At 53.9% G+C, this 21,600-nt stretch overlaps 7 protein-coding genes across 7 annotated transcripts; 2 read left to right on the top strand and 5 right to left on the bottom strand.

Moving 5' to 3' along the window:
- Positions 1-141: 141 nt before the first annotated feature.
- Positions 142-2,824, bottom strand: BKCO1_1000518 (atpase aaa+ type core protein; the record flags this gene model as incomplete). Its single annotated transcript, XM_020269924.1, has 6 exons — positions 142-677; positions 729-932; positions 977-1,192; positions 1,243-1,507; positions 1,560-2,187; positions 2,244-2,824. The coding sequence occupies 6 exons, from the start codon at positions 2,822-2,824 to the stop codon at positions 142-144; spliced, it is 2,430 nt and encodes an 809-aa protein (XP_020135178.1).
- Positions 2,825-3,491: 667 nt separating this feature from the next.
- Positions 3,492-5,609, top strand: BKCO1_1000517 (phytanoyl-dioxygenase family protein; the record flags this gene model as incomplete). Its single annotated transcript, XM_020269923.1, has 3 exons — positions 3,492-3,715; positions 3,774-4,101; positions 4,167-5,609. The coding sequence occupies 3 exons, from the start codon at positions 3,492-3,494 to the stop codon at positions 5,607-5,609; spliced, it is 1,995 nt and encodes a 664-aa protein (XP_020135187.1).
- A 266-nt stretch (positions 5,610-5,875) lies between these two features.
- Positions 5,876-7,302, bottom strand: BKCO1_1000516 (uncharacterized protein; the record flags this gene model as incomplete). Its single annotated transcript, XM_020269922.1, has 4 exons — positions 5,876-6,440; positions 6,510-7,011; positions 7,064-7,100; positions 7,150-7,302. The coding sequence occupies 4 exons, from the start codon at positions 7,300-7,302 to the stop codon at positions 5,876-5,878; spliced, it is 1,257 nt and encodes a 418-aa protein (XP_020135186.1).
- A 5,204-nt stretch (positions 7,303-12,506) lies between these two features.
- BKCO1_1000515 (uncharacterized protein) lies at positions 12,507-14,410 on the bottom strand (the record flags this gene model as incomplete). The annotated part of the gene is made up of 5 exons (XM_020269921.1): positions 12,507-13,246; positions 13,310-13,840; positions 13,901-14,047; positions 14,104-14,240; positions 14,286-14,410. The coding sequence occupies 5 exons, from the start codon at positions 14,408-14,410 to the stop codon at positions 12,507-12,509; spliced, it is 1,680 nt and encodes a 559-aa protein (XP_020135185.1).
- Positions 14,411-15,554: 1,144 nt separating this feature from the next.
- Positions 15,555-17,860, top strand: BKCO1_1000514 (arsenite efflux transporter; the record flags this gene model as incomplete). The annotated part of the gene is made up of 4 exons (XM_020269920.1): positions 15,555-15,630; positions 15,691-16,979; positions 17,028-17,447; positions 17,513-17,860. 4 exons carry the CDS (start codon positions 15,555-15,557, stop codon positions 17,858-17,860), a joined length of 2,133 nt encoding a protein of 710 aa, XP_020135184.1.
- A 560-nt stretch (positions 17,861-18,420) lies between these two features.
- On the bottom strand, positions 18,421-19,573 carry BKCO1_1000513 (gluconate 5-dehydrogenase; the record flags this gene model as incomplete). Its single annotated transcript, XM_020269919.1, has 4 exons — positions 18,421-18,623; positions 18,686-18,787; positions 18,861-19,090; positions 19,221-19,573. 4 exons carry the CDS (start codon positions 19,571-19,573, stop codon positions 18,421-18,423), a joined length of 888 nt encoding a protein of 295 aa, XP_020135183.1.
- A 1,726-nt stretch (positions 19,574-21,299) lies between these two features.
- On the bottom strand, positions 21,300-21,600 carry BKCO1_1000512 (uncharacterized protein; the record flags this gene model as incomplete). Its single annotated transcript, XM_020269918.1, has 2 exons — positions 21,300-21,322; positions 21,372-21,600. The coding sequence occupies 2 exons, from the start codon at positions 21,598-21,600 to the stop codon at positions 21,300-21,302; spliced, it is 252 nt and encodes an 83-aa protein (XP_020135182.1).

The following is a 21,600-nucleotide window of genomic DNA, read 5'->3' as shown; positions in this document are numbered from 1 at the left end:
GCTTTAATGCGTGAAGTTTGCGAGGCTTGATAGAGTGAGGTTGACGTCCGAGTTACGAGACTATACGATGCTGAAAACGTGTAGAAGTATATTGCTTTCCAGAAAACGTTCCTTCCTCGATGAGATCAACATGCCGTCCATTCAACGCGGCATCGCAAGGTGCCTCACTTCTTGCATCGTAGTCTTCTCAATCTCTTCCCACCGATCACTGCGGCCGTAGTAGTTCCTCGCACGGTACACTTCGTCATCTTTCTTGATGTCATCGATATACGCATGGAACCTCTTGCTCATCCGCACAACTCGCTGAAAGTGCTCCGGCTCCACCAGGATTTCCTCTCCCTCTTCGAAATCGCTCCTCCGGGACGATTCGTATTCGGCGAGAGCGATGGCAGTCTGGAACGCGTTGCGGATCTCCCTACCGTTCCACTTGACTTCAAGCACCTCGGCGTTCTCGACGACGAAGCTCTGAGCCTTCGGCGTCACGCGTATCTTGCCTTTCCGTTCGTCCTTGAGTTTCTTGAAGAAACTTTGCCAGATGCTCTTGCGCTTGTCGTCATCGAGCGGAGGGAGATATATGACGACGTGCACGCGGGACAGGAAGGCTTCGTCGATATGGCCTACACGGTTGGTGGTGAGGAAGAGCAAACCGCCAAAGTATTCTGTTTTGCGCAGGAAAGCTGCGGGTGATGTGAGCGGTCAAACTTCCAACGCCACTGGAGTCTTCTTACCGGATACGACGCCATTGCGTCCCATGTCTGTGTGCATGCGCCGCTCCAGAAATATATCCGCTTCGTCTATGAGAAGGATTGACTGCCAGCGGTGCGCCAGGTCGAACCAATTTCCCAGCTCGTTTTCGATGTTCTCCTCTTTGGTGCCGATATCCGCAAGAGTAAGGCTAATCAATGGTCTGCGCGTTGCGACAGCGGTCGACTCTGTAGAGTATCAGATGTGCGCTTGTATGGTTGACTACACTTACCGACTGTGTAGGTTTTCCCTACTCCTGGAGGGCCGTGCAGTAGCACGACCACGCCTTCTCCTTTGTCCTTGATGAAGTCTGCCGACCATTTATCCTTGGAATGGATTTGCCGGTAAGAGAGTGCGTTGATGATATCGAGATTTTCATCCCCGATATGCGTGTCCGGAATATATTTTGGCTCCTGCAGTTCGCGCATGTTTTCGACGTTGTATACGTCTAGCTTAGTTGTCAGCTTTGCCGATGCAGGCACTGGCATGTTCCCTTACGCCACTCCTTGGTCTTCAGAGCGAATGAGATGATGGCAGGACAGAGCAGAAATAGATGGTCCTTGGTCATTTTGCTCCTCGGGTCCTCGACGGGATCGATGCTCATGAAGTCTGCAAACTTTGGCCGAATTTTCCGTCCTCCCGTAACGTCCATTCGTACAAAGTCGTCGTCTTTCGGTATGTCGTCCTCCTCGAAAGTCCATTTCGTCCCTGGGAGACTATCATTGCTGCGATTCTCGCTCTCGGCAATGATTGGGCCATCGTACTGTCGACACATTAGCCGTTGACTATGAAACCATCTCAGAGCACTTGCTTACCAGTCGATCATTATCATCCATGCTGGTTCCTTTGTAATACAGGTACTGATGCCTTTTCCACAGGACATTGCAGACCTTCTCTCCTCTCTTTTCGAGCTTTTCCCTTAGTTCACCTCCATCGAGCCTGTCAAAGACGTGTCTGGGAATGATGCTGAGAGACGCGACTGCTTGTTCGCCTTCGAATGACTTGATGGAAAGCTTTCCTCGAGCACGCTGGATGCAATTCTCAAGCGGGTGGTCGAGCACCCAGTATCCCACCTCCCAGTCATCCTGATTGACGACAACGCTTTGGATGACGCAACCAATCCAGGTCTTCTGGAAAAGGCAGTACGCGAACTCACCAGGTTTCAACAGGTACCAGATGTCCTCCCACTTGACTGTTGGTGTTGTTTTGGCGAGCCGTCGGTCGATAGGACTCACGTGCTGCTCAAAGTGAGGAGTAAGAAACTTGAGAAGGACCCCCAGATGATTTTTCTTTTTTGTTCTTTCATCTTCCCCACTCGAGTCAGCTACACTATCCTCCTGCTCCTCTACCAAAGCCTGGTATATCTTTTTGAGCTCAGGGTAGTAGTGAACCAAGACCCAGTATGGCTCATGAACAGTCACAACGTCTCCGGTGAGGTTTTGGCTTTGCATCCGTTAGCATTGGAGCTAGGACCCAAGAGTTGAGGTTGGGTCACTCACGTGGGATAGTAGTCAACGACATCCCGGATCACCTGCAACAGCAATGGTGAGTGTATTTCCATTCGCGTGGGGCCCAGAGAGCGGATGCTGGTCGTCTTCAAGCTCCGTTTGGGCTGCCTGTCCTCCACTACTGATCCTGTGTCCGACACATCATCACTTCCAGCGTCATCGCGCATACGACGATCGTGTCTTCTCGAGTCCACGTTGACTGAGGTAATAACCTCCAGAACCGGAGATGGCTTGTCGTTATCATCTGGACTCTCGGATTCTAATCCTTGGGACTCGAGGTCGAAGGGAACATCATCCTGCTCTTCAGACCATTGCGGGCCACAACGAACGGAATACTCGTCGCACTCGACCCTGTATCTGATCCCGACAGACTTCTTTTCACCCTTGGTAGCCTCTGCAGTATCTTGTGGCTTGTTTTTTGATAGGCCAGAGGTTTCGTTAGCGGAGCCCATCGAAGGACCAGATTCGAGGCCTTTGGGGTCCAAAGGCTGGTCGGTGGCGGGGGAGTGTATCTTTTCCTCAAGGTTTGGGGGCTCAGCAGGCTGTCTCACTGCCACCAAAGGGGCGGCCATCCTAAGAAACAAAAGGGCAAGGCGAGGCTGGCTTGTAAGATTCTGGAAGACTTCGCACAATTTGTATCTCCCGAGTTGTCAGCTGTATGCGCCTTTTCTTGCTATTAACCGCCCCCATCTGCAGGACCTCCTGGTTCTGGATATGAAATGCGAGGATCTTACTGACAGGCGACTGCATGTTTGGGGGCCGACATGAACGTGTCACCATTATTCACAATTTCTTTTTCCGCGGCAGATACCTATCCTGACAGCCACGGCGCTTCTAGATTGGCAGAATCTCGGCCACTGTTACATTTCGCGCGTGGACAACAATGGTTATTCGTAATAGGGACCGTGTGATATGCCACCAATATGTACTCGCTGACCCGCGTGCAATGATTAGCTGAATGCTCGAGTCAAACGCGTCACCATGCAGAAAGCCTCTGCAAAAAGCCGCTCTGCGCCAGCCTCGATTGTGATTCAGCTGCAGGACCCTTACGCGAATTGTACTAGGCGTGTAGCCTGATGCACGGCATAGTGGGGCAACTTGGCCCCCAAAGGTCAGCCTCGTGGAGATAGAAGACCGAGCATCCGTCAGCTCCGGAGATGATGAACTCGGAAATCCAATGCCCCCGCCCCCATATCACAACTCACGTGTCCCGCGGCTATCACCTATAGCGCCACCAATATGACCACAGTCACGCCTTGTCCTACGGACGATACCAACGATATCCAGGCTCATAGTCTCGTCAGGCGATTCACGGAGGAGAAACTGAAGCCGGAGAAAGATAGGGAGCCTCTCGCTGAGAGCCTGGTAAACAGGGTAGAGGCTGAAAAGGGATTGGAGCGTCTCGGGCTTGTTTTGTTCCCCGACGTAGCGACCGGCCCAAAGACGGGACCGCCGCCCCCAAGGTAACCCTAAAACATTCCCCGGTCACAACGCAGATCCATGAATTAAGTAACGACACAGTATCGACGTATTTGAGGAGGTCGTGCAATTGCAAGACGTTTCTGAACGACTTGAGAAATCATGGTTGGACTTTCAGGCAACACTGTCAAGAAAAGAGCCATCACATCAAAACAAGCATCCAAAACCGGACATCGGAGTACTTGCCGCGCTCGTAAGAGTAGCGCGAGAGAAGCGTGAAAAGAACCAGCAAACAACCGGGGGCAAAGCCAAAGCCCTTTTCGTGCGTGTTGTGCAGTCTATGAATGAGCACAAGTATTTGTTCAATTTGCTGCCAAGCGGAGACCGCTACGTTTCGATCCTCACGGGGACACTGACCGTGGTTGTGAAGGTAAGAGTATCTCCAATTTGCATTAGGGCTCTAGGTCAGTCAGTAGAAACTCAAAGCTGTCTTAGGCAACCACGACATACCAGGAGACCATGTCCATCATCGACGAAGGCCTCGAAGAAATCTCCGACCAGGTCCGAGACCTCTATGTAGCAACCAGACTGAGCCCAAGGAACGCTACAATAAGACGGCACATGGCCTCCTTCTATTGCTCCCTGTTCGAATTCCTGGCCTTGCTGATGAAGAAATGGTACAGCCCGGGGTGGTTCAAGCGAGCCTTGAAGAGCTTCGGCACCTCATTCCGCGACAACGTCAAGAGCGTCGTGGCCGACTTGAAGAGATACACCGAGAAGGTGGCAAGGGAAGAGCTTTCCATTTTGGTCGAGCAGTCGAACAATCTGGGAGAAAATATGGGATTGTTTCTCGAGCGACAGGCAAAGCAAACGCTGTTCATGCAGCAGATGATGGTGCAGGCGGAACGACGAGAGAAACTTGAGAGCCTTCGCGCGCAGCAAGCAGAAGAGAGACTCCGCATGTTAGAACGTCGGATTGGTAACATGCAACTCGACGTCGCCCCGCCGACGCCTCAGATCCCGGGCAACAGTGTGGCTTCACAAGCATCCGTCATCACGGACCCCGACTCTCTGCGCATCGAAGGCTCTGCAGCCCCGAAGAGCGTTTCATGGACTGCACGGAGCATAAGGAGTAACGCTGCCATACTCGCATTCCTTTCCCAAGAGTCCACGATAAGCCGCCTCAGCGAAGAGGCTCATTCGATATTCGTAGATCAGTCCATCCTCCTCCGCCTCCAAGAGTGGGTCTACAAACGTTCCTCCGAAGCTCTCTGGATCCAGGCCACCCTTTCCGATGTCGAACCTACACCCAACACACTCAACGCGGTCTTTATGCTGGCGAGCCTTCGCAGCTTCGAAATTCCCGTGTTAGCCTGGTTCTGCACCTACGACTCGAGTGCCTCCTGGACTGAGGAGTTTATCAAGCTTGTCTACTCTTTGATCCATCAGGCGGCCCTTCTGGTGCCAGAGCACTTGACTTCCGAAGACGCTGACGATGCGGTGGACCTTTCGGAAGAAAGATTCGACTGCTTGACGGGCGAGCTCAGAACGCTGCCTGATGCACTCGCCCTACTGGAGAACTTGCTCTCGCTAGGGCCCTCGCTGATGTTTGTCATCATCAGTGGCTGGCAGCTTCTTGAGAGAAGAGAGGACCCTGAGCTACAGGGTTACTTGAGACAGTTCCTAGACATGATCTGCCGTATAGCCGAGAAGGCGGATAGTCTCTCGAGGATCCTCAAGGTTGGGTTCTTTACTGATGGTTGGAGTGAATCGCTGAAAGACGCCGAAGACAAAACGCTGCTAGTCGCACAAATCCAAGACGAGGCGGGGCAGCGTGCTGGCACTATCGGGAACGTCAAGAATGGCAGCCCAGCTGTTGTGGTCGACAACTTCACTGCCCATGAAAGTAGCGAGGCAGACGGGAAAGGGAGAAGTTGAAGCGGCTATTGCCTCTATAAATTGATACATTAGAAAAGTTCTAGCATAATGTCTCGGGTATCTTCCACACTAATGTCCTCACTCCGGCTAGTCATACTTGGAACGATAAGGTCGTCCCCATCTCCATTCCCTCTCGCACCGTCCAACTCACAACGCTCCAAGCCCCATCGGCCGTCTTCCCACCCGTCACATAACAAAAGAAAGAACCGCCCCGCTCGTAAAAAGTACAAATGAAAACAACAAACGTCCCCTCCCCTCCCCTCCCCTTATGAGTGCGGAAAAAACTTCCTCTCACTCTCACTGATACTATGCACATCATCCGCGTACAACATATTCTTATCCGACCCCGCATCCTCCCTCTGCGACACCACCGTCGTGACCTTGATCCCCTCGCCACTACTCCTCCCGCTCTCCCCATCCTCCCCGCCATGATACGGCCCCCCCTTCTCGATCGTCGTCGTAAACATCTCCGCGCCCTTCTTCGCCCTCCCGCCGCCGCCGCCCTCGCCCCTCTCCATCCGATCCATCGAGATCAACGTCCCATGCGTCCGCGACGGGTGCGAGCGCCACCGCGAGGACATGCCGCCGGCCGCATTACTCGTGCCGGCGCCGCCTCCGCCGATGGGCGAGCGCGACGCGGGGTCGGTGGAGAGGAGGTGCGGGAAGAGCCGCTTGACGAGGGCTTTGAAGGTGGGGAGCGAGGCGCACATGATGGCCACGTTGACTTCGACGCTGGACCACACGGCGGCGTTGACGTTGTCGTAGGACTGGTCGGCTGAGTCGGCGACGGTGTAGATGGACTGCAGGCGGAGGATGGAGGTGACGGCGCCGCTGTGAGGAGGGGGGTTTGTTGTTAGCGGGGAGGGGACCGGGAGGGAGGGAGGGGGGCAAAAGACGTACAATGCGCCGAGGGCGAAAATGGCCATCAGTGCGAGTTTCTGCTTCGAGGGGATGTTGAGGCCCTTGAAGGCGGGCATCGGGAGGAGGATGATGACGGTGTCGGAGAAGATGTTGATGGCGGCGTGGGCGAACCAGAGGGCTTTGGTGTTGACGCAGGTGCCTGCGATGGTGCGGTTCCAGAAGCGGTCGATGGGGGTGCAGGTGAAGACGCTGAGGAGGAGCGCTTCGAGGGTGTAGAGGATGATGAAGACGAGGGTGGCGAGGATGGCCATGCGCATGGCTCTGTGCGTGGCGAAGATGCGGAGGTATTGCATGAGGATGGAGAACTTTGTGAGGCCGAGCGCGATGTTGTAGAAGAGGATGGAAAGCCAGAAGTTCTGTGCGGCTGTCAGTGATGGGGTGCTGGGGTGAAGTGTTGGTGTGGGTAGGTTTACGAAATAGAGTTGCTCGCGCATCTCGTCACTGAGCTCTGTGATGTGTCTACCGAGTCCATATTTGACCTCTAGATGGCTATCAGTATCCGTGAAGACGGTGGGCTTTGAAGCTGCACGCACGCTGAGAAATAGTGACCGTCATTCCCGCAATAGCCGCCTGGAACTGTCAGCTGTGGTTCCACGCACGGAGATGGCGTCCGACATACACAGGCGATGGTGATGATCCAGTCGTCCCAGCCGGAAGCACGCACAATGGACACGCGGATCCATAGACGAGTCAGAACGATGACGGCAGCAACGCAAGTAACGGTCACGGTGGTGGCCAGGGCACCGGGGCCCTTGTTATCAATCTCAGACATGGGGAGGAGTTGAAGCTTGCGGCTGTGTGGAGGGATGAGTGCAAAGAGTCAGTCGGGCGGTCCCAAAGAAGCGGCATGTGTGAATGTTATGGAAGAGTGCCTGCGGCTTCTAGAGATTCGACGTCGGCAAGTCCAGCGGAAGACGCCAGGGACGCCCTCCGTAAGGCGCGGCGTGGCACGACGGTACGGGGTGGCGTGGGCACTATTGCAAGCCAAGCGAGCTGGAGTGACTAGTGATGAAGATGCGCAGCCAGGGGCATGCATGCAGGGTTGCGGCAAGCTCCCCGCATCACGGCGGACGTGCGTTTCATCATGAGGCTCCCACACACTCCGAGCGCGACCCTGGCCGCCGGACGATCAGCCCAGCGAGCGAAGCGGGGCCCAGTGTGTTGACTCGGCGAAGCTTAACTCCCTCGAGCTGCTGCGATCGTCAAAGATCGTCCATGGTCGTCAATCTATCGATACGACCGTTCATGACGCAGCAGTGGACTTGATGCTGGCTGCCTGATATCGGCGAGAGTCGTGCCCCTCTCCCCTATCTCGCCCGCAGTGCGGGAGACGGGGCGTTGCAGGATCGCAGTCCAGCCACCTGCGGCAGAAAAAGGCGTGTGCCGCGTCAGCTGGAGTCCAACGCAGCTTGGGGGCAGAGTCCATGGTTCATGACTCTCCAGGATGCGGTCCAGTGCTAGCAGTCGGCGGGCCCGCCCCTCACGCCCGTCTCCCCCGGCCGACATGTCCCCATTGGGCGACTTGCACCCAACTCCAAACCGGTGGATTCTCCAGCCCGCCTGTTCGATTCGCTGACCAAAGAGCTCTTGAGATGAATTTCACTGCAACATCCCTCTCATCTGTCATCCTCGCCAGTTCCATGCCAAGGACCGCTGTTATACTTCCGATGCCAACGTAGCCCGCGCAAACCCGCCTCCAAAGTCATCGGCTCCTTCTCCCGAGTGGTCCAGGAACTGCCGCAATTAGTGTCAATTTTTGTACCGCACGAGCCTTGGTTCTTCATGATGGGCTTCTTGTCGTCAGGTGTAAGCGAAGTGCGGGTGAATCTGGAGCAACGTTAATACCTCCATTCGCAACCCTTGCCAAGTACGGAAGCTTCCTCGCCCCTGTTCCGCAACCGTCGGGTTGGCGGGGTGGCGTTCCCCATGCGCCAGACGCGCCAGCTCGCACGCGTCTGTCCCGCGTCCCCCTTGCATTTGCCCTGGCATTTCCCACGTGGTGCGTGTTTGCCGTGCATGTCTTCGAACATGAGGCCCCAGCTGTCCGCACTAACTGGCTGCCTCTCGGTAGAAGCTTGGCCGAAGGTGAGATTCCCACCCGACTCAGTTCAGCGCAAGTGGTGCTTCCCGTCGATTCATACACGAGCGTCGTTACTCAAGCAAAACGTTTCCGTCGACTCATGTGCGGGAGTGCGCACCCAAGCTGAAATTCCTCTTCGAATGCCGACCAAATTTCCACCGCAGTTGTGCGAACAGCATGCGCGGCGGGTGATGGATTCCTGCTCTCCTGATGCATTTTCCTTTTGCTGCCTTGTCACGCCATGCAGCACGTGTTACATGCTCTCCCTCGCGGCTTGTGCCGTCGGCGCTATGCTCGGGTTCGCGAACGTCGCGTTCCCCGGCATCGCCCCAAAGGAGCGCAAACCACTGACTCGGTCACGGATTTTCCCCAGAGGTCCAGAACGCACCGTAGGATTTCGGCCTTTCCGGCAACTTATAATGTTCATCCCTTGCGTCATTTACACCACCCTCTTTCAGCCGACTAGATCTTGTGAAGTAGTTGTATCGTGGTGACGTGATAGGTCGTAGGTGTATTGAGTTGTGGTAAGATCGGAACTCTGGCTGTACATACCTTGGTGATGCGATAAATCGGAGTCGCATTATTGATCCGATGAAAAAGCAAGTCGCTGCTCGCAGTCGGCTGCAGAATGGAGTTGTACGCCAGAGAAGTGTGAAGGCACTGCAGCAGGGAAGGTTCCGTTCTTGTTCCTTCAGAATTAGAGTCGAGACTATTCCTTGGTGCCGCCTCGGTCCGTAGTTGGAAGACGCTCGCCCATCCCCGTCACCTGTTAAGGTAAGTCTCGTTTATAACGCTAGCCAATTGGACACCATTCCGTTACATTGTTTGTCTAAAGAAGCTACATTCCATTGCTCCTGTTCTTTCCGGAATTCAAATTGCGATATTATTGGTGCGCACTGGTAGGACGGGTTCTTGGGGAGAAGTGAGCATGTCAAACATCGAAAGCACCATTCACACCTTCTTAACAGTAACTACTTCTTAAGGCACTCGAAACATCAGCGGTGATAAACATCTTGCTGCACCATGTTTTAATTCATCTCACGCCGCACGTCTTATTATATCCGACGAACAAACCAATCCATCGGCACCGCAATCTATTTCCACATTGCGCAATCGTTAAGCCAATGGCTGATGATATAGCCTAAGCGATTCTGGATGAGGCGCCGGCGAGTGTTTCGATAAGAAGGAACGCGGCGCCCCACATGCCGACATGCCCCACGCCCTCCACGAGTCAATCGCCAGCCCAATCTCACGCCCCCACATTTCGATTGGCGACCGCCGATCCTTTTTCTGCAACGAGCCAGCCACCAAACGCGTTCTTTTCGGCCTGCTTTCCTCCGAGCATGGGGTCTTGAGAGTTAGTCGCTTTCCGGGCTGGCTTTTCAGCCATTCAAGCCAATCTGGCTGACGGCTGCTGATCCCACTGCTGGCGCCGTATCAGTGCGTAATAACTCGACGCTGGTAACGGGCATGAACGAACGATCCCGGACCCGCAGCGGCTGAGAGGGATGGCATGATGAAGGGGGCCGAGAAGGGGGGAAAAGAAGAAAAGAAAAAAAGAAGAAGACAGACGGCCACTGGCGCGTCGTTGTGGCGAGTGGTTCGAGCTTCAGCTGCTGCGATGACGGCCGCTGTGACAATAATGCAGTGCATCGGCGGCTCCCGCAGTTCTGGTGCCTGGGTCGACTATTTTAGTTCTGCTGCTGATCAGTGACACGCCGCTTTTCTGCAGGATGACTTCACCCCATACCGGCCTGACGGTGCCACGGGCAATTGCGAATCGTTCATCGACAAGATTTTAGCGAAAAGAAAAAGTGTAAATTCTTTCGCTTCGAATCTCGGCCACTCCCGCGTGAATGAGTTCGCCGTTTGCACTGTCTTCACTCACGCCCTGTCAGCTGATCGCTCCGTGCTTAAGCGGTATCTGTCGTTAGGCCATCCGGCTATCAGGCCACACCCGCTTTTTTTTTTCTTTCCCTCACACCTTCCAGTCCGATAAGAGGGCGACTTATCGTCTGTGTCTTCTCTCGGAAAAGCCGAAGGAAGAAGTGGGTCGGACAAGTCAGGCCTTTCATGTGTCTGACTCCGATCGGAGATCCTTCCGCTCGTTCTCATCTGTTGATCCCGCCGAGCAATCACTCGGCGGTTCCTCTCATTCTCGTATCGCTTATGAGCAGATGCCTGAGGAAAAGGGAAACAGAAGCTGAGAAAGAGAGAGTGCTGAAAATACAAGCCGGTTTAACGCAGAATACAACATCTCGCGTCCTTCGGGCATGCACTGTGTTGCCTGCCGATCGCTTCTTGCCTGCATTTTCCTAGTAATCACCAGTGTTTTCTGAACATGACACATACCTTGAGGAGCTTCCTTGGCCTCTGCGTAGTCAACTTGACAAGGCTGTTCTTGGCAAAAGAAGTTGCACTGCTCGGCACCATACCAATAGTTGACATTTAATTATCCCGTCACATATATCTGAAACAGTTGGGGGACAGCGGAACAGCGGGAACAACAGCCTGTTGTTTCTGGCACCGTGACTGAGCGACGAAGACTGAACTACTTTTATGGCACAATAAAATAAGTAAGAGGATGTTCCCGCGGTCATATTCTGCACGGTACTAGATGTCAGACCTATATTAAACGATGCAGTGGAAAACGTCATTACGGATGTGGCCTGGGATATGAGCCTCCTTAGCTCATAAGCCGTGCGTGTAACGTAGACAACCCCCACCAGCTTACGTTTGAACTCAACGAATTGCTCTTTCTAAGGGCCTACACCATGAGTTACGTTTCATGAGGAATAGGCTACGCTAAACCACTTTCAGATTCCCAATTAGGCTAACTACTTGGCAGTTCTGCGAGGACTCAAACAGTTTCTCCTCGCGCTTTATGAGATCCATGCGTATGCCTTGCCTGGTATGAGACTTAGGCCCTCACCAGTGACGTCAATAGCCTGCTTATCTAGCATTCAGTGCTGCTCTTGGATGTTCGTATAAGCCTTTAGCTGCACCGTTCTAAACTTGACCAGAGCTACTAGAAATGAATATGAATCAGAAAGCTGCTATTAGTACACGAGCTTAAAACTTGCTCTAATTAGATCACGAATATAATCACGTGCTTCCCTTCAATGCCGAAATTATCTACCGAATCTTAGTCCACCACGGCTTTTCCCGTATCAGGTATACAGCTTGGCTGCAGACACACCTAAAATAGTCTTTTCCCGCATTTCTCCCGGCTTTAGTCAGTTGTTGTCCCACCTTGGTCACCGCTATCTTTGAGATGTGATTGAGCTCAGCTTCAACTTCAATCTAAAAATACCTATGGAAAAGCTCCTTGTCCCTACCGCAGCAGGCAAAATGCATACTCTTTCGGGTTTGCAAAAGCAGAACGCTCTCAACGCGTGTACACGTGCTCGGACTGCCCCCAGATCTTCAAACGCAACGCGCATGGTGCGCGACATGAACGAGTCCATACCCGGGACCGACCAGTCTTTTGTCCATCCTCCGACAAAAAGGACCTTGTCAGCAGACACGAGCGCCGCTCTCTCCACCCCGTGGAGCACGCCGCTACTAGAGATTTAAGACCACGCAGGTCGTCTCACAGCGGGTCAGCTGCATTATCAAACGAGAAGCCTCAGACATGTGCTCCAGGATCGACTCGTGGTAGCCCGAGTGAGAGCATGTCAATAGATGACATTCTTTCCCAAGATGGGTCCACAGGAAGGCCATGTGGCGTATACTCCCAGGAGTGTTTTCGAATGATTTATTGTGGGACAGTATTGTCCGATGAACAAGGGCATCCATGCTAGACAGGTTCCTTCGTCTTAGCGTGTATCGGCAATTCTCGACACTACCGCTTGTCGAGGATGTCACTCAAAAACCTAGGCCATGGAAGAAACTGATCAGGCCCCCCTTGTAGGACTGTGATGCATCGGCGGCGGCACCTCGAGTGTGTTCCGGCGAATCTGTACCATTTCTCCGGTCGAACCAGTGCCCGAAGATGGAGTAGGGTTGTGCTGCAGGTCAGGTCGGCGAGGCGTGATGGCGGACGGGGCTGGTGACCGAGACCGTGGGGACGGCGAGGAAGGAGTCGATGCTGCTCTCGGCGTGGATGAGCCGCCGCCTGCAACACTAGGACTCGATGCACGGCTGGCCGCTCTCGATCGTTGTTGGCGAGGGGTAGGCGTGGCGTCCCGGCGTCGGTTGTTACTGACGATGATCTTGGGAAGCCGTCTGTTTCGCTGTCGCTCTGCTGGGATCTCAGGGTAGGCGCCCGCGTTTCGTATCCACTCGGAGTCGTCAAACCTGCTGAAGCCTACGGTACCGAGGTAGTTCCCGACCGTTGTCAACACCCTCGTTACTTCTCGTCTGTGGCCCCCGATGCTTGCCTGTCTTTGTCTCCGGCTGCTTGTTGGCTGTAATTCATTTGGCGGTGATTGAGAGCGATTATCGAGAGAACCTGGAGTGGCGATAGGTTGGGAAGAGGTCGAGGACAAGTCCCCGCCAGCTTCCAAGCCCAGTGAACCACTGTAGTCATGTATGGAGGCATCTATGTTTGCCTCTTGCTCAACATCTTTCGCAACCAGAAGGTAGAAAGACCCGATGGCGGCGAGCCCAGTGCCAACGATTGGTGCCCATTGGCCTGAAAGTTACAAAAGGACCTGTTAGCCACCCGTGACAGCTGGGAATGAAGGCCAAGACCTACCGATACTGGCCATGGGCTCTGTCTGATATCTGACCTGGGCACTGAAAAAGTTCATCTCGCCGAGGATGATGATAGCGAGTACTGCGCCACCGAAGACAAGAATCTCAACAATACCTAGGAACCCCCTGATTATATCGTTGACCTTCTTCATTGTCCCGATGGTGGCGCCATTTGTGCCCTCAATCTGCTCATCTTCATCCCCATCACCGAAGCGAGTATTCCAGTTCATCTTGAGGATCTTGTTCCACATCCACCCAAGGGAAAGGAAGGCAGGGATGCAGCATGCGGTCGAGATGAGCACGGCCGTGCCGAAGGTGAAACGATCCGGTGCCGGGATCACGTAGATATTGTTTGTTGAGCCGCCTCGTAAAGGAGAGTGTGGGCCTTCTTCAACAGAGCATACGAGTCCACAGGTAGGGGAATCATGGTAGGGGAACTCGGCGGCACTGGTGGAAATCGGGCTTCCATCGTTGTCATGCAGGCAGTCGAACGTCCTCGTCCGAAAGAACTCGACTGTCAAGCTCAGTAGACCTTGGTAAGGGCGATTTGTCAGCAACAGTGTAGAGCAGAACCGACCAAGACACGACTCACCAGCGAGGATAAGGCCAGTCCACAAGAAGATGGTGTTCCGTCCCGGAGTGTTGAAGTACGTCCGCGAATTCCGGACAGTGACCTGAGCGGCCAAGAGGCCTATTGAGCAAAGCTGCAGAGCTCCATAGATATCCATATCAATAGCACCTAAGAGCTACGGGTGTCAGCCCTGGCAAAGAAATAACTTGGATGGGCCTAACAACCTTCCCGGTGCATTGTCGCGAGAACGATTCCGTGGATAGCAGCGATGGCAGGGAAAAGCAATGCGGCTGCCAAGCAAACGTCCTTGAGCCATTTGGTTTTTCGAGCAGACACGCAAGCTGCTACAAGGGCATAGTATCTTGAAGAGTCAGCTAGAGCGCTTGGGCGTGGGGCGCAAACTCACAAGAATCTTGCGCCCGGCCCGTACTGGCCAGACACGGGCCAAGCACAGATGACCTGCAAAGGTCGAGTGGTAGAGTCTGCAGCTGCAAAAACCGAAGAATTAGTGGTGACAGCATTTCGGTCCATGATTGGAGTGAGCGGCGGCATGTCCCTTTGATCGTCTCCGAAAAAAAGCTTGGGGAGAAGATGGAGATGATAGAAGCCCCACGTCCACTTGTCAGCGCTTGTAGGGGGTGAAGAGTGCTGTCCGAGTTATCCTGTCATCGGGATAATGATTCGAGGCATCGTTCGAAGGCTTGAGGACAGAGGACGTGGCAATTTTAGATTGCTTGGTCAGGCTGGATAGGCATCAGCTTTGCTTTGCCTTGAAAACGCCTTGCTGATGAGGCTCAGCGGGCAGCAAGAAGCCGCCTCCATGACCAATGTCCTTTTGGGAAGCTAGTCGCGTGCTACGCCCATCAATATTGTCCAACCCAATGGTAAGCTTATCCCAGGCGGCTATATTTGACCTGTCGTATAGATGTTGCTTATTCATCACATCAACTTTTCTTTTCGTAAACAGCCTTTCCGATGATCAAGAAAAGAGATTGTTTACAGCGCTCTCGGTTTGAGAGAGATTTAGCTTTTTGAACCCCGTCTACTAGTGCAAGCCATAATAGTGGGGTACATGGTTTCCTGAACATAAATGGATAAACTCTCATTTTTCCCGACTTGGCAGCATGTGCATAATTATTACGTAGCCGTGCAGTTGACCTTTGGCGGAAGAATGCAGCCTTGCATTTCATCGACGATGATCACCCCTGGAAAATGCGATACAAAGCACCATTGGTCTAGATGGTCACACAGCATGACTAGGCGTTCTGATTAGTACGCAGCTCGCAGTAGTGCTGATCTGCGGTCGGTTGCAGCAGTGTGTAGTACATTTAGGCTGTTTTAGAACTTACCGAGGTAGCGAAACCGAGACTCAAAAGGTTTCTGCACTGAACAGAGCATGCGCAAAACCATTATATAGCTGTCCTCAGGTCGATAAGGACAGGCCCTGCAGCACATTCAAGACCATGGTAAGGACTGCTCAATATTCGGGACCTGCCATACTGCATTCCGCGCACACTGCGCTTGGCGCAGATCCTTGACAAAAGGGTCATCATGGAGAAGCCTTGGCGCGTACTCCTTCCTGAAGGGCAACCTTAAGTGGTGGTCGCAGCCGCGTTGCCTGAAAGTGTCGAGCTCCCTCGCGCTCACTCCTGTCATCGATCTCGCCAACCACAGAATGCCGGAAGATCTTGATACCGGCCAGATAAAAGAGTGGCGATCAATCGTCACGCTAATCGTCTTCGTCGTCACCAGTAAGCATACGATAAAACCTGGGAAAAGCCCACAGATTTAACTCTTTCCCCATTGGATAGATATCATTGTACTGTTCCCTTTTCATCTCACTATCTATGTGCCTCGGCTCATTTCGGACGCTGTCTTGGATGCACTTGGTGCTATGCAAGTGATAGCGCCAAGGCAGGAACACTTTGCATGTGGCTTCCAGGACGATGAAACAAGCAAGCCCAAGTGGTTTGTGCGGCTGCGGCTCCACTTGAACTTTGTCACGGCACCATTGATAGCAGATCTCTTCCTGCTAGCTATCTCGGCTATTGGGCGACAAGAAGTTCACGACGGTACCATCGGGGCAAACAACATCTCTCCGATCGACATCATGCTTTTCTTCCTGTCGCTAGCATACATCGCCATCTCCATCGATGCGTCCGGTCTAATTAGATTCCTGGCCTTCAAGGTGCTCCAATGGGGAGGAGGCGTTGGGCACAGACTATTCTTCTACCTCTATGCCTTCTTCTTCGGCCTCGCTGCCTTCATCGGAAACGATCCCATCATCCTATCCGGCACAGCGTTCCTCGCCTACATGACGCGCGTGTCAAGCAACATTGAGCATCCAAGAGCGTGGATTTTCACCCAGTTTGCCTTGGCAAACATTGCTTCGGCGATCCTTGTCTCCTCCAACCCGACCAATCTCGTGCTTGCCGGCGCTTTCGACATCAAGTTCATCGACTACACGGCAAACATGATCGTGCCTGTTGTCGTAACGGCCATCGTACTCTTCCCCTTCTTGCTCTACATCATCTTCGTGGGAGAATCTCTCATCCCATCGAAGATCATAATGCACCAGCTCCCGGACGAAGTCAGACAGAAGAAGCCCGTGAACCCCAACATCCCTCACGCCAAAGGAAAGGTGGAGGAAGAAGAAAAAGACCACACGAATGATGACGAAGGCAAACTGCTCTCGCTCGAAGAGATCATGAATCCTTTTGTGGATAGGATAGGCGCAGCTTTCGGAGCTATCATCATGGCCACGACACTCATTACCCTCCTGGCTCTCGATGCTGCCAGCGCGAGGATCGGGAAACATGCTGTTTTTTGGGTGACGTTGCCAGCCGCATTCGTCATGTTCTGCTGGGACGTCACATTCGGATGGTGGCATTGTGAAGATACACGCAGGATTGCCCAAGAAGGTCGGAAGGAGGTGGAATACGCTCGAGTTGAGCGAGAGATCAAGGAAAGAGATGCCAAACGTGGGAGTCCAGAGAGGGAGAACACAAACCGCGAATCTGCTTTAACACGGACAGTTCTGCCGGAAATTCAGATACAAAGTCAGCCTGATGTTGATGAGTGTAACAAAGACATTGAAAAGGTAGACCACGATTGTGAGGTGCTCGGACGAAGGGCTGATCAGTCGTAGGACGACAGAAAATCGACCAGTGAGCACATCGAGAGATTGCCCGCCCCCGCAACCTGTGGATACGAACTAGAAGACCTATCAGGCTCAAGCTCAAGCGGGCAAACGGACCTTGATATGCGAGTCAAGCTTGAGTTGGAGCGTCGAAAGGTGGAACGGGCGCGTAGACCGCGAACGCTCGTATCGCGCGTTGCGAATGCGTATAGGTGGTCGCAGGAGACATTTCCAACCGCCACAGCAGTATTGGCACACCTACCATACGCACTCGTGCCATTCGCCTTTTCCATGTTTGTTCTCGTTCAGGCCTTGGTCACCAAGGGCTGGGTTCCCGTGTTTGCCTACGGATGGGATCATTGGGTAAACAAGACGGGAACGGTAGGTAGCGTTGGCGGCATGGGCTTCCTCTCTGTCGTCTTATGCAATGTAAGTCTCTGTACTTTCATAAACCAGTAAGTGTAATTAGCTAACCGGCTGTACTCATGCATCAGTTTGCAGGCACGAATATTGGCACCACCATCCTGCTGTCCCGCGTCATCCAGGCGTGGCAAGAGATCCACCGCGTTAACGGGATTCCCATCAGCAACCGGACTTTCTGGGCAACCGTGTACAGCATGGCACTCGGGGTCAACTACGGTGCATTTAGCGCGGCATTCAGCGCGTCACTGGCTGGGCTCTTATGGCGGGACATACTCGCCAGGAAACATATCCACGCCCATAGTCTCGATTTTGCGAGTGTTAACCTCCCTATCATCGCGATATGCATGACGGTCGGTTGTGCGGTCCTCCTCGGCGAGATCTACATTATGAGGGACGAGTCTCCTTACGATTTACCCTGACCATTTGCCATGATTCTACTAGATCATCAAGCCTGAAATTCCCTCAACCGCTTCCTGAAGCAAAGCACGGTCGTTGTGTTTCACGAGATATGGTCCCAATCGTTGGTTGAGCAGTTCCCCATTTCCTAAGCTTTCTCTTTGTCTCAGTCATGTCATCAGATACGCATATTTAGCGCCACATGTTAGTGAGCAGTCATATCCCCATTAAAAGTTTCGCAGACTAGGTTTCATTCTAAAGCCCTTCTCACATCCGTTATTGGGGACAAGCCTGGCTGGCTCTTGCTTACCGTCACCACCAGTTTGTCCTGACGAATGGCATAACCACCTGCTACCGTCATTGTGACCGGATAAGGGGCTTTCACCTGGATTCCTTTGGCTTGTGGTGTCACCAGTCCCGATCGTGCGAACCTCTAGCTCCTGAGGACCGAAATTCACCCATCCCCAATCCGTCTCATCAGACACCCACCGTCCCAGCCGCAACAGCCTCGCCATTGCCATGACCTTGACTAGCTACAGTAGACCATCAAAGCAGACCACACGTATCTCCTCCCCAGGGCTCATTATTGAGCTGACATGCCACCATCCACGGCCAACGTCGTGCCGGTAACCCAGGCGGCATCGTCGGAAGCCAAGTAGCACACAGATCTCGCCTGGTCTATGGGGCGGCCGATGCGCTTCAGAGGGTACATGGACGCAATGGCATCGTGTCCAATGCTGCTGAAGGCACCTTGCAGGGCCTCATCCAGCATCGTGCCGTACGAAGCTGGCATATCCGTCAGCATCCTGATCCCTTCTCCTCGCTGGGGGTTCTGATTGGCCACTCACATCCAGGACAGATAGCATTGCAAGTGATGCCGAATTGACCGACATCCACGGCCACGGTCTTCGTGAGGGACACGATAGCGCCTTTGGAAGCGTTGTAGCACACTTGTTCGTCCACCATCAGCCACATCCTCTCTTTCTCTCTCTCCGCCAGCTTGAAAGATGGACGGCCACTCACCCAACCCCGGTATCCCCACCGTCGCCCCCAACGACGCAACGTTCACAATCCACCCCCTGATACCGCTCGCATGCGGCTCCTGCGTCTTCATCTGCTGGACCGCGTACTTGCACCCCAGATACGCGCCTTTCGTATTGATGGCCAGGTGAGCGTCGAACATGTCCTCGTTGCTCTCGTCGATGGGCGCCGGGTTCGCCGCCTCGCCGCAGATGCCCGCATTGTTCACCACGCTGCGCACACACACCCCCACCGCATCGTCAGCACCGCCATCAACTCTGCTCCACGACACGACAGTACCGCACACCCGCAGTATCAAAAAGCAGCAACAAACAACAAACAAACAAACAAACAAAAACTCACATATCAACCCTCCCCCACTCCTCCACCGCCCTCGCAATCGCCCCCTTCACATCCACCGCCTTGCTCACATCCACCTTCACAAACAGCGCCTTCGTCGCGCCGCCGCCATACTCCTCCCGCTGCACGAGCTCGTGCGTGGGCACGCCATCATCCTCGGCATTCGCGGTGCTGCGCGCGCCCGGCACCAGGTCGGCGCACAGGATGCCGGCGGCGCCCTCGAGCGCGAACTGCTTGCAGATCTCGCGCCCGAAGCCCGACGAGGAGCCCGTCACGAGCGCGACGCGGCCTTGCAGGCGGCGGGTTCCGGGCGCGGGCGCGGGCGCGGGCGCGGGCGCTTGCGGGGGTGGGGGCATGGCGTGGTGGTTTGGTGGGGTTGTTGTTGGTGATGGTGGTGGTGTTGTTGTTGGTGCGACGGGATGTGGGTGTGGGTGTGGTATAGTTTTCTTTTTTCTCTTTTTTTTTGGTGGCTTACGGTGCTCTGGAGCGGGGTGGGAGGGGAGGTTTTTTAAGTCGTTGTCTGGCTTGGCGACGGCGTGCCTTGGGCTTGGTTTTGCAGGCATCTGTCGGGTTCTTGTTGCGTGGTCCTGCAGGGCGTGCGATGTGTGAGTGGGTAAGCTGGCGGACGGCCGCGTGGTTAGAGCGTTGATCCCCCTCCGTTTTGGGCAATTGTCGCCGGTAGTTGAGGATTTAGCCCCCAAATCCCCATCCTTGGGCTCGGCCTAAATGGTGGTGGATGGCCGGGGAAACGCAGTCCGGGGAGGAAGAGTGGGTTGGGCGAATCGGTGCAGGCGGTTGATCATCGATCCGATGCGAAGCTAACGGAGAAGGACACAGGCAAAGGTAGTTGAGATAAAGGCGATGCAGATTTGAGGTCCAGATCTTGTGGGGCAGCGAGCTTTCCCTTGGCGCAAATGTAAACCATGCGCGAGGCTTATTTATTGGTAGTTGTTTCGACTGGGGATGTGGGGCACGGCTGATCACTCAACCCTGTTATTACCCTATATCGTAAATGCTCGCTCAAGGTAAATAAGCACCCCAGAACTTGGCTCGGCATTGCACCCGAAGCTCTGAATGCCGTGGTCGCATGCCTAGCTCGGTTCTTCAAGCTCTATCCAATCAATGTCCTGACAAGCCTTTTCCGAAATCCGAAAGTCCGAGTAACTGCCACGTCAAAAGCTCTCGGTGCGTAAGCCTGGCACGTACGAACTTCTCCTTTGGAGAAACATGGCATCTCCCAAAACCAAAGGTTGTGGGATGCACAAGGACTCTACATTCATCACACAAGTGAGGTCCTGCGGATCTCTCACAAGCTAAGCCTTCGGGAGTTCCCGAGCTTCCCGGAAGTCGATCTTCCAGAGGTGTCGGGTCCATGTCGCTCCATCACACGGGACGATCGCGGCCGATCTGCAGAGCGGCGGCCATGGGGGTATTCAAGTTGTCCCTAGTCGATCCGGCGGCGGAACACGTCCTCCGATCCGGGCAGTCTCTTGGAATGGCCAGGGCGATTGTCGGAGCTGCGGAGGTTGGGGTGAATAAGATCCCGCAGAGGTCCGAGTTGACTATTGCCTCACGCCACGACGTCTGACCGCTTCGCACGACCTCGTTATTTTGTACCACCCAGCTGCTACTTGGTGATGACAAGCAAATATCCCACCGACCTTCAGACTGTAAAGCCAGCTGTGATGCAATGGTCGTGAAGTGGTGCGTTAAGCGGCTCAAAGAGTGTTTGCCGTTCTTAGTACGAAGCCACTACTTATACTAAGATGTAGGAAACACCTCCCATTGTTCATTCACGGAGGAGATAGATATGTCCGTCCACAACCTGCGAGAGCCTTTTGCCAACCCATCCAGATGTTGACTTTTGTGCTCCCTGCGATCAGCTGATCCTTTACTCAAAAGGCGACCAAAGACCACACAGCCGCGGTACAGCCAATCAACAGTGAATCATAGAAAGTTCAAAATTCGTCGTGTGTATGTACGTTTGTAAGACGTCTGGGGTTTATGTACAAAGCCAGAGATGCTGACCCAGAAAGATGCCAACATACATCCTACTCCCGCTGTGAAGAGTTTACGGCAGCTTCAGGGGCAGTTGTTGCCGGCGCCTAGAAAATCAGATTCAATTCGCGGCAAGGAGAAAGGCGGGGCACGTACAGGAGCACTCAAAGAAGCCGGGGGTATCCAGCCTCACACAGTCGGAGCAGTATGAGCCGCCGCCACTGAGACGAGAGTTGCAGGTGAGGGCAGCGGTGTTTTCCTGGTTGATGTTGCAGTCCCAGCTGTAGACGCCGCCACGGTCGGCACACTTGCCGGTGAGATCAAGAGTCTCGCCGGCAGTGAAACCAGCGAGCAGGGTAACGAGGACGGAGACGGCGAAACGCAT

Source organism: Diplodia corticola (genome assembly GCF_001883845.1).
Source record: "Diplodia corticola strain CBS 112549 chromosome Unknown scaffold1, whole genome shotgun sequence".
Classification (NCBI taxonomy): domain Eukaryota; kingdom Fungi; phylum Ascomycota; class Dothideomycetes; order Botryosphaeriales; family Botryosphaeriaceae; genus Diplodia; species Diplodia corticola.
Note: the sequence above shows the minus strand (reverse complement) of the source record. Positions and strands in the feature narration are given on the sequence as shown.